The 12,067-nt window shown below is 52.0% G+C and overlaps 1 protein-coding gene across 1 annotated transcript in view; it reads right to left on the reverse strand.

Annotated features, from left to right (window-relative positions):
• Positions 1 to 12,067, reverse strand: part of dgat1a (diacylglycerol O-acyltransferase 1a) — a 132,580-nt gene that overhangs the window by 2,514 nt on the left and 117,999 nt on the right. The window contains exons 15-16 of the mRNA XM_059971631.1: positions 11,078 to 11,165; positions 10,282 to 10,344 (exon numbers count right to left, since the gene is read on the reverse strand). Coding sequence (XP_059827614.1) covers positions 10,282 to 10,344; positions 11,078 to 11,165 — 151 coding nt within the window. The remainder of the gene's footprint in view (positions 1 to 10,281; positions 10,345 to 11,077; positions 11,166 to 12,067) is intronic.

Genomic DNA, 12,067 nt, shown 5'->3' on the forward strand with positions numbered 1-12,067 from the left:
CAGCTACACACTGATACAACCCTGGCCGAGTCACGGGACAATTTACACAGCCCAGCTACACACTGATACAACCCTGGCCGAGTCACGGGACAATTTACACAGCCCAGCTACACACTGATACAACCCTGGCCGAGTCACGGGACAATTTACACAGCCCAGCTACACACTGATACAACCCTGGCCGAGTCATGGGACAATTTACACAGCCCAGCTACACACTGATACAACCCTGGCCTAATCACGGGACAATTTACACAGCCCAGCTACACACTGATACAACCCTGGCCGAGTCACGGGACAATTTACACAGCCCAGCTACACACTGATACAACCCTGGCCGAGTCACGGGACAATTTACACAGCCCAGCTACACACTGATACAACCCTGGCCGAGTCACGGGACAATTTACACAGCCCAGCTACACACTGATACAACCCTGGCCGAGTCACGGGACAATTTACACAGCCCAGCTACACACTGATACAACCCTGGCCGAGTCACGGGACAATTTACACAGCCCAGCTACACACTGATACAACCCTGGCCGAGTCACGGGACAATTTACACAGCCCAGCTACACACTGATTCAACCCTGGCCGAGTCACGGGACAATTTACACAGCCCAGCTACACACTGATACAACCCTGGCCGAGTCACGGGACAATTTACACAGCCCAGCTACACACTGATTCAACCCTGGCCGAGTCACTGGACAATTTACACAGCCCAGCTACACACTGATACAACCCTGGCCGAGTCACTGGACAATTTACACAGCCCAGCTACACACTGATACAACCCTGGCCGAGTCACGGGACAATTTACACAGCCCAGCTACACACTGATTCAACCCTGGCCGAGTCACGGGACAATTTACACAGCCCAGCTACACACTGATACAACCATGGCCGAGTCACGGGACAATTTACACAGCCCAGCTGCACACTGATACAACCCTGGCCGAGTCACGGGACAATTTACACAGCCCAGCTACACACTGATACAACCCTGGCCGAGTCACGGGACAATTTACACAGCCCAGCTACACACTGATTCAACCCTGGCCGAGTCACAGGACAATTTACACAGCCCAGCTGCACACTGATACAACCCTGGCCGAGTCACGGGACAATTTACACAGCCCAGCTACACACTGATACAACCCTGGCCGAGTCACGGGACAATTTACACAGCCCAGCTACACACTGATACAACCCTGGCCGAGTCACGGGACAATTTACACAGCCCAGCTACACACTGATACAACCCTGGCCGAGTCACGGGACAATTTACACAGCCCAGCTACACACTGATTCAACCCTGGCCGAGTCACGGGACAATTTACACAGCCCAGCTACACACTGATACAACCCTGGCCGAGTCACGGGACAATTTACACAGCCCAGCTACACACTGATACAACCCTGGCCGAGTCACGGGACAATTTACACAGCCCAGCTACACACTGATACAACCCTGGCCGAGTCACGGGACAATTTACACAGCCCAGCTACACACTGATACAACCCTGGCCGAGTCACGGGACAATTTACACAGCCCAGCTACACACTGATACAACCCTGGCCTAATCACGGGACAATTTACACAGCCCAGCTACACACTGATACAACCCTGGCCGAGTCACGGGACAATTTACACAGCCCAGCTACACACTGATACAACCCTGGCCGAGTCACGGGACAATTTACACAGCCCAGCTACACACTGATACAACCCTGGCCGAGTCACGGGACAATTTACACAGCCCAGCTACACACTGATACAACCCTGGCCGAGTCACGGGACAATTTACACAGCCCAGCTACACACTGATACAACCCTGGCCGAGTCACGGGACAATTTACACAGCCCAGCTACACACTGATACAACCCTGGCCGAGTCACGGGACAATTTACACAGCCCAGCTACACACTGATACAACCCTGGCCGAGTCACGGGACAATTTACACAGCCCAGCTACACACTGATTCAACCCTGGCCGAGTCACGGGACAATTTACACAGCCCAGCTACACACTGATACAACCCTGGCCGAGTCACGGGACAATTTACACAGCCCAGCTACACACTGATTCAACCCTGGCCGAGTCACTGGACAATTTACACAGCCCAGCTACACACTGATACAACCCTGGCCGAGTCACTGGACAATTTACACAGCCCAGCTACACACTGATACAACCCTGGCCGAGTCACGGGACAATTTACACAGCCCAGCTACACACTGATTCAACCCTGGCCAAGTCACGGGACAATTTACACAGCCCAGCTACACACTGATACAACCATGGCCGAGTCACGGGACAATTTACACAGCCCAGCTGCACACTGATACAACCCTGGCCGAGTCACGGGACAATTTACACAGCCCAGCTACACACTGATACAACCCTGGCCGAGTCACGGGACAATTTACACAGCCCAGCTACACACTGATTCAACCCTGGCCGAGTCACAGGACAATTTACACAGCCCAGCTGCACACTGATACAACCCTGGCCGAGTCACGGGACAATTTACACAGCCCAGCTACACACTGATACAACCCTGGCCGAGTCACGGGACAATTTACACAGCCCAGCTACACACTGATTCAACCATGGCCGAGTCACGGGACAATTTACACAGCCCAGCTACACACTGATACAACCCTGGCCGAGTCACGGGACAATTTACACAGCCCAGCTACACACTGATACAACCCTGGCCGAGTCACGGGACAATTTACACAGCCCAGCTACACACTGATACAACCCTGGCCGAGTCACGGGACAATTTACACAGCCCAGCTACACACTGATACAACCCTGGCCGAGTCACGGGACAATTTACACAGCCCAGCTACACACTGATACAACCCTGGCCGAGTCACGGGACAATTTACACAGCCCAGCTGCACACTGATATAACCCTGGCCTAATCACGGGACAATTTACACAGCCCAGCTACACACTGATACAACCCTGGCCGAGTCACGGGACAATTTACACAGCCCAGGTACACACTGATACAACCCTGGCCGAGTCACGGGACAATTTACACAGCCCAGCTACACACTGATACAACCCTGGCCGAGTCACGGGACAATTTACACAGCCCAGCTACACACTGATTCAACCCTGGCCGAGTCACGGGACAATTTACACAGCCCAGCTACACACTGATTCAACCCTGGCCGAGTCACGGGACAATTTACACAGCCCAGCTACACACTGATACAACCATGGCCGAGTCACGGGACAATTTACACAGCCCAGCTGCACACTGATACAACCCTGGCCGAGTCACGGGACAATTTACACAGCCCAGCTACACACTGATACAACCCTGGCCGAGTCACGGGACAATTTACACAGCCCAGCTACACACTGATTCAACCCTGGCCGAGTCACGGGACAATTTACACAGCCCAGCTGCACACTGATACAACCCTGGCCGAGTCACGGGACAATTTACACAGCCCAGCTACACACTGATACAACCCTGGCCGAGTCACGGGACAATTTACACAGCCCAGCTACACACTGATTCAACCATGGCCGAGTCACGGGACAATTTACACAGCCCAGCTACACACTGATACAACCCTGGCCGAGTCACGGGACAATTTACACAGCCCAGCTACACACTGATACAACCCTGGCCGAGTCACGGGACAATTTACACAGCCCAGCTACACACTGATACAACCCTGGCCGAGTCACGGGACAATTTACACAGCCCAGCTACACACTGATTCAACCTTGGCCGAGTCACGGGACAATTTACACAGCCCAGCTACACACTGATACAACCCTGGCCGAGTCACGGGACAATTTACACAGCCCAGCTACACACTGATACAACCCTGGCCGAGTCACGTGACAATTTACACAGCCCAGCTACACACTGATACAACCCTGGCCGAGTCACGGGACAATTTACACAGCCCAGCTACACACTGATACAACCCTGGCCGAGTCACGGGACAATTTACACAGCCCAGCTACACACTGATACAACCCTGGCCGAGTCACGGGACAATTTACACAGCCCAGCTACACACTGATACAACCCTGGCCGAGTCACGGGACAATTTACACAGCCCAGCTACACACTGATACAACCCTGGCCGAGTCACGGGACAATTTACACAGCCCAGCTACACACTGATACAACCCTGGCCGAGTCACGGGACAATTTACACAGCCCAGCTACGCACTGATTCAACCCTGGCCGAGTCACGGGACAATTTACACAGCACAGCTACGCACTGATACAACCATGGCCGAGTCACGGGACAATTTACACAGCCCAGCTACACACTGATACAACCCTGGCCGAGTCACGGGACAATTTACACAGCCCAGCTGCACACTGATACAACCCTGGCCGAGTCACGGGACAATTTACACAGCCCAGCTACACACTGATACAACCCTGGCCGAGTCACGGGACAATTTACACAGCCCAGCTACACACTGATACAACCCTGGCCGAGTCACGGGACAATTTACACAGCCCAGCTACACACTGATTCAACCCTGGCCGAGTCACGGGACAATTTACACAGCCCAGCTACACACTGATACAACCCTGGCCGAGTCACGGGACAATTTACACAGCCCAGCTACACACTGATACAACCCTGGCCGAGTCACGGGACAATTTACACAGCCCAGCTACACACTGATACAACCCTGGCCGAGTCACGGGACAATTTACACAGCCCAGCTGCACACTGATACAACCCTGGCCTAATCACGGGACAATTTACACAGCCCAGCTACACACTGATACAACCCTGGCCGAGTCACGGGACAATTTACACAGCCCAGCTACACACTGATTCAACCCTGGCCGAGTCACGGGACAATTTACACAGCCCAGCTACACACTGATACAACCCTGGCCGAGTCACGGGACAATTTACACAGCCCAGCTACACACTGATACAACCCTGGCCGAGTCACGGGACAATTTACACAGCCCAGCTACACACTGATTCAACCCTGGCCGAGTCACGGGACAATTTACACAGCCCAGCTACACACTGATACAACCCTGGCCGAGTCACGGGACAATTTACACAGCCCAGCTACACACTGATTCAACCATGGCCGAGTCACGGGACAATTTACACAGCCCAGCTACACACTGATACAACCCTGGCCGAGTCACGGGACAATTTACACAGCCCAGCTACACACTGATACAACCCTGGCCGAGTCACGGGACAATTTACACAGCCCAGCTACACACTGATACAACCCTGGCCGAGTCACGGGACAATTTACACAGCCCAGCTGCACACTGATACAACCCTGGCCGAGTCACGGGACAATTTACACAGCCCAGCTACACACTGATACAACCCTGGCCGAGTCACGGGACAATTTACACAGCCCAGCTACACACTGATTCAACCCTGGCCGAGTCACGGGACAATTTACACAGCCCAGCTACACACTGATTCAACCCTGGCCGAGTCACAGGACAATTTACACAGCCCAGCTGCACACTGATACAACCCTGGCCGAGTCACGGGACAATTTACACAGCCCAGCTACACACTGATACAACCCTGGCCGAGTCACGGGACAATTTACACAGCCCAGCTACACACTGATACAACCCTGGCCGAGTCACGGGACAATTTACACAGCCCAGCTACACACTGATACAACCCTGGCCGAGTCACGGGACAATTTACACAGCCCAGCTACACACTGATACAACCCTGGCCGAGTCACGGGACAATTTACACAGCCCAGCTGCACACTGATACAACCATGGCCGAGTCACGGGACAATTTACACAGCCCAGCTACACACTGATACAACCCTGGCCGAGTCACGGGACAATTTACACAGCCCAGCTACACACTGATACAACCCTGGCCGAGTCACGGGACAATTTACACAGCCCAGCTGCACACTGATACAACCCTGGCCGAGTCACGGGACAATTTACACAGCCCAGCTACACACTGATACAACCCTGGCCGAGTCACGGGACAATTTACACAGCCCAGCTACACACTGATTCAACCCTGGCCGAGTCACGGGACAATTTACACAGCCCAGCTACACACTGATTCAACCCTGGCCGAGTCACAGGACAATTTACACAGCCCAGCTGCACACTGATACAACCCTGGCCGAGTCACGGGACAATTTACACAGCCCAGCTACACACTGATACAACCCTGGCCGAGTCACGGGACAATTTACACAGCCCAGCTACACACTGATACAACCCTGGCCGAGTCACGGGACAATTTACACAGCCCAGCTACACACTGATACAACCCTGGCCGAGTCACGGGACAATTTACACAGCCCAGCTACACACTGATACAACCCTGGCCGAGTCACGGGACAATTTACACAGCCCAGCTGCACACTGATACAACCCTGGCCGAGTCACGGGACAATTTACACAGCCCAGCTACACACTGATACAACCCTGGCCGAGTCACGGGACAATTTACACAGCCCAGCTACACACTGATTCAACCCTGGCCGAGTCACGGGACAATTTACACAGCCCAGCTACACACTGATACAACCCTGGCCGAGTCACGGGACAATTTACACAGCCCAGCTACACACTGATACAACCCTGGCCGAGTCACGGGACAATTTACACAGCCCAGCTACACACTGATACAACCCTGGCCGAGTCACGGGACAATTTACACAGCCCAGCTGCACACTGATACAACCCTGGCCTAATCACGGGACAATTTACACAGCCCAGCTACACACTGATACAACCCTGGCCGAGTCACGGGACAATTTACACAGCCCAGCTACACACTGATACAACCCTGGCCGAGTCACGGGACAATTTACACAGCCCAGCTACACACTGATACAACCCTGGCCGAGTCACGGGACAATTTACACAGCCCAGCTACACACTGATACAACCCTGGCCGAGTCACGGGACAATTTACACAGCCCAGCTACACACTGATACAACCCTGGCCGAGTCACGGGACAATTTACACAGCCCAGCTACACACTGATACAACCCTGGCCGAGTCACGGGACAATTTACACAGCCCAGCTACACACTGATACAACTCTGGCCGAGTCACGGGACAATTTACACAGCCCAGCTGCACACTGATACAACCCTGGCCGAGTCACGGGACAATTTACACAGCCCAGCTACACACTGATACAACCCTGGCCGAGTCACGGGACAATTTACACAGCCCAGCTACACACTGATACAACCCTGGCCGAGTCACGGGACAATTTACACAGCCCAGCTACACACTGATACAACCCTGGCCGAGTCACGGGACAATTTACACAGCCCAGCTACACACTGATACAACCCTGGCCTAATCACGGGACAATTTACACAGCCCAGCTACACACTGATACAACCCTGGCCGAGTCACGGGACAATTTACACAGCCCAGCTACACACTGATTCAACCCTGGCCGAGTCACAGGACAATTTACACAGCCCAGCTACACACTGATACAACCCTGGCCGAGTCACAGGACAATTTACACAGCCCAGCTACACACTGATACAACCCTGGCCGAGTCAGGGGTCAATTTACACAGCCCAGCTACACACTGATACAACCATGGCCGAGTCACGGGACAATTTACACAGCCCAGCTACACACTGATACAACCCTGGCCGAGTCACGGGACAATTTACACAGCCCAGCTGCACACTGATACAACCCTGGCCGAGTCACGGGACAATTTACACAGCCCAGCTACACACTGATACAACCCTGGCCGAGTCACGGGATAATTTACACAGCCCAGCTACACACTGATACAACCCTGGCCGAGTCACGGGACAATTTACACAGCCCAGCTACACACTGATTCAACCCTGGCCGAGTCACGGGACAATTTACACAGCCCAGCTACACACTGATACAACCCTGGCCGAGTCACGGGACAATTTACACAGCCCAGCTACACACTGATACAACCCTGGCCGAGTCACGGGACAATTTACACAGCCCAGCTGCACACTGATACAACCCTGGCCTAATCACGGGACAATTTACACAGCCCAGCTACACACTGATACAACCCTGGCCGAGTCACGGGACAATTTACACAGCCCAGGTACACACTGATACAACCCTGGCCGAGTCACGGGACAATTTACACAGCCCAGCTACACACTGATACAACCCTGGCCGAGTCACGGGACAATTTACACAGCCCAGCTACACACTGATTCAACCCTGGCCGAGTCACGGGACAATTTACACAGCCCAGCTACACACTGATACAACCCTGGCCGAGTCACGGGACAATTTACACAGCCCAGCTACACACTGATACAACCCTGGCCGAGTCACGGGACAATTTACACAGCCCAGCTACACACTGATACAACCCTGGCCGAGTCACGGGACAATTTACACAGCCCAGCTACACACTGATACAACCCTGGCCGAGTCACGGGACAATTTACACAGCCCAGCTACACACTGATACAACCCTGGCCGAGTCACGGGACAATTTACACAGCCCAGCTACACACTGATACAACCCTGGCCGAGTCACGGGACAATTTACACAGCCCAGCTACACACTGATACAACCCTGGCCGAGTCACGGGACAATTTACAATGGACTATGGGAGGAAACCTTTGCACACACTGGAAAGAACGTGCAAACTTGCTGACAAAGGATGCCAGAATTGAATCTGAACTCCGACACCCTGGGCTGTAATAGTGTTGTGCTGCTATGCAATACTATGGCACCCAAATACTACCTCGGTGAGGGAAGGGATACCATCCCCATCCCTCTCTGAGGATCTAACACACCCCCCCCCCACATAATCCAACGACACGTATTTAATGGGTACAAAGGGTGGCTTCTTCAGCATCCCATCAAGTCACAGTACCACTGATCTTCAACCCTCAAGTCTCTATGTTCATTAACTATTTACCGTATACTCTTTATGTTCTACCCCCATCTGACTTCCCAAATTCCATCACCCTGTCCTTAGAGGCACACAGCATAGAAACAGGCCCTTCAGCCCAACTGGTTCATGCTATCCCAGATGTACAACCAAACCAGTCCCTTTTGCCTATGTTTGCCCTTTATCCATCTTAAACTCTCCTATGCGTCTCCCTGTCCATGTGTTTTTAAATGTTGTTAGTCTGCCTGCCTCGCACTCCCTCTGGTAGCCTGGTCTCTGGGGGAAGTAGCTGTCCCTCAGGTTCCAATTAAATCTCCCCCCCCTCACTTTAAACCTCTCGATTCACCAACACTCTGTGCACATTCATTCTGTTGCTGCCCCTCATGATTTTATACACCTCTATAGGATCACATTCCCACCCTCCAATGAAAGATGTCCCAAGCTGTTCAAGCTCTCACTGTAGCTCAGTCCCTCGAGTCCTGGCAACTGCCTCACAAACCTCCTCGGGGTTCTGGCATCTGTCCACTAGCACGGTGACTGAAACTGCACACCATACTCCAAATGTCTTGTCTAACTGCACTTGTTGGGATTAAATTCCATGCTCCACCTTCCCAACTGATTGACAAGAGTTGTAGAGAAGTACAGCACAGAAACATTTAGTCCATGCCAAAACCATTTAAACTGCCATCGACCAGCACCCTCAGCATAGCCCTCCATACCCATGTATCTATCCAAACTCTCTGAAACGTTGAAATCGAGCTCACATGTACCACTTGTGCCGGCAGTTCATTCCACACCTCACCACCCTCTGAGTGAAGTAGTTTCCCCTCGTGTTCCCCTCAAACTCCTCACCTTTCACCCTTGACTTCTAGTTGTGGTCTCACCCAACCTCAGTGGAGAAAACATGCTTGTATTTATCCTGTCTATACCCCTCAGAATTTTGTAAAGTATCAAATCCTCCCCGAGTCTTCTATGTTCCAAGGCATAAAGTCCTAACCTATTCAGCCTTCCCCTACAGCTCAGGCCTCACCAATGTCTTTCACAAACTTCACCATCACATCACATCCCACCTCTTGTACTCAACACACTGATTTATGAAGGCCAATGCTCTAAAAGCTTTCTTTACAATTCTATCTACCTGTGATACTGCTTTCAATGATTTATGGACCCAGATCCCTTTGCTCACAGTCCTCAGTGCCCTATCGTTCACTGTGTAAGATCTACCCTGGTTGGTCCTATTGAAGGGCAAAGCCTCTGTCGTCATCTTGGATGCCCTTCCTCGCTATCCACAACACCAATTTGCACACCCTCTACCACCGCATCCCCTCGGAGAGGCCCAGGGTGGCACAGTCACTCACCTGTGCCATCATGCCCATGAATGCCCAGAGCCGGAACATCTTCAGAGGGACGCTGACCAAGTACTAAAGAAGGAAGAGAGCCCAGTGAATGCAGAGCAGAATAACCCCCTTTCATCTCAACATTTTTAAAAATACTCACTTCTCTGTTTCTTAACATTCCATCTGACATGGCCTTGCCTCTTGCTGTCCCCTGCAGGATCTCTACATCCACCTGCGGATGCACCATCCCACCTCCCACAGACAAGTCACCGTGGTGTAGTGTTGTGGTCAGTGCAATGCGATACAGCACCAGCAACCACCAATGAGGGTTCAATTCCCACAATATCCATAAGGACTTTGTACATTTTTCCCGTGACTGTGTGGGCTTCCACCCCGATCAGGGTCGGTGAGTTGTGGGCATGCTACATTGGCACTGCAAGCCTGCTGACATTAGTGGGCTGCCCCCATTCCACCCTTGGACAGTGTTGGTCATTGACACAAACAATGCATTTCACTGGATGTTTTGATGTACATGTCACAAATTTTTTATATTTATTTATTAGTATTTAGAGATACAGTGCCTAGCAACCCCCAATAACCTCGATTTAACTTCAACCTAATCACGGGACAATTAACCTCCCTGGTACACCTTTGGATTGTGGGAGGAAACCCGAGCACTGCGTTCCATGGGGAAGACATACAGAGACTCCTTATAGAGGATGTCAGGATTGAACTCCCAACTCGGACATCCCCAGCTGTACTAGTCCCACTAACCACTATGCTACTGTGGTAAATCGTTAACATTTAATGAACCGACCTCATGGAAGAAAGCTGAAGCGAGGAAGACTGCTGTCTGAGCCATTCGCTTGTCCACCCCCTGCTTCAGCATGGGCTTGTAGAAGTGTCTGCGGGGATAATCAGCAGACATGATTCAGTTACTCATCTGCAAATGTAGCCAACAGATATCTGAGCGGATCCTGTGGGAGGTGCTGAGATCACAAATGCTATTGAAGGTCTTTAGAGATCTACAGTACAGAGCCCGCCTTGTTATCAAATTACACAGCAGGGAAAGAGGCCCATCAGCCCATCTAGTTCCTGCTGACCAAGATGCCCCATCTGGTCAAATATGGCCCATATCCCTCTCAACCTGTCCTATCCATGTACCCGTCCAGGGTGGAGGGGAGGGGATACGTCTCTGCCAAAGGAGGTGTAAGGTGCTCGTACCCTCCGCTGGCCTGCAGGCCACCCTTAGACATGGCGTAGCAACTGCTTAGCCCCTGGTCAGGGTCACGTGAAGCCACGGAAGCAGGTGGTGGACAGTCGTACGAGCAGCTGGTGCAGATCACAAAGTGTTGGTTATGTGACCACCGACACCAGACAGACAATCTGTAAAGAGCTTTGATAATGGCTGGCTTCACCTGTCTTATGAAGGCACTGCCAGAAGGCAAAAAGGAACCACTTCTGCAGGAAAATCTGCCAAAAACAATCATGCTCATGGAGACCACAATTGCTCATGTCATATGGCACAGCACATAATGATGATGCCCAAAGCACCTTTTAAATGTCGTTAATTTCCCTGCTTCATCTGCTTTTCCTGGCAGCTTGTTCCATATACTGAACACAGAGAGTGAGAAAGCTGCCCGTCAGGTCCCCACTCAATCTCCTGCCTCTTGCCTGAAACCTGTGGCCTCTGGTTGTACATTCCTCACCCTGGGAAAAGACCATGTGCACACTGACCCCCACAAACTCTGCCTCACTTTTTGCACAAATTATTTTTGTATTTCCTGTTGTAACTTATTATGTATTG

Source organism: Hypanus sabinus, chromosome 6, assembly GCF_030144855.1.
Source record: "Hypanus sabinus isolate sHypSab1 chromosome 6, sHypSab1.hap1, whole genome shotgun sequence".
NCBI classification, from domain to species: domain Eukaryota; kingdom Metazoa; phylum Chordata; class Chondrichthyes; order Myliobatiformes; family Dasyatidae; genus Hypanus; species Hypanus sabinus.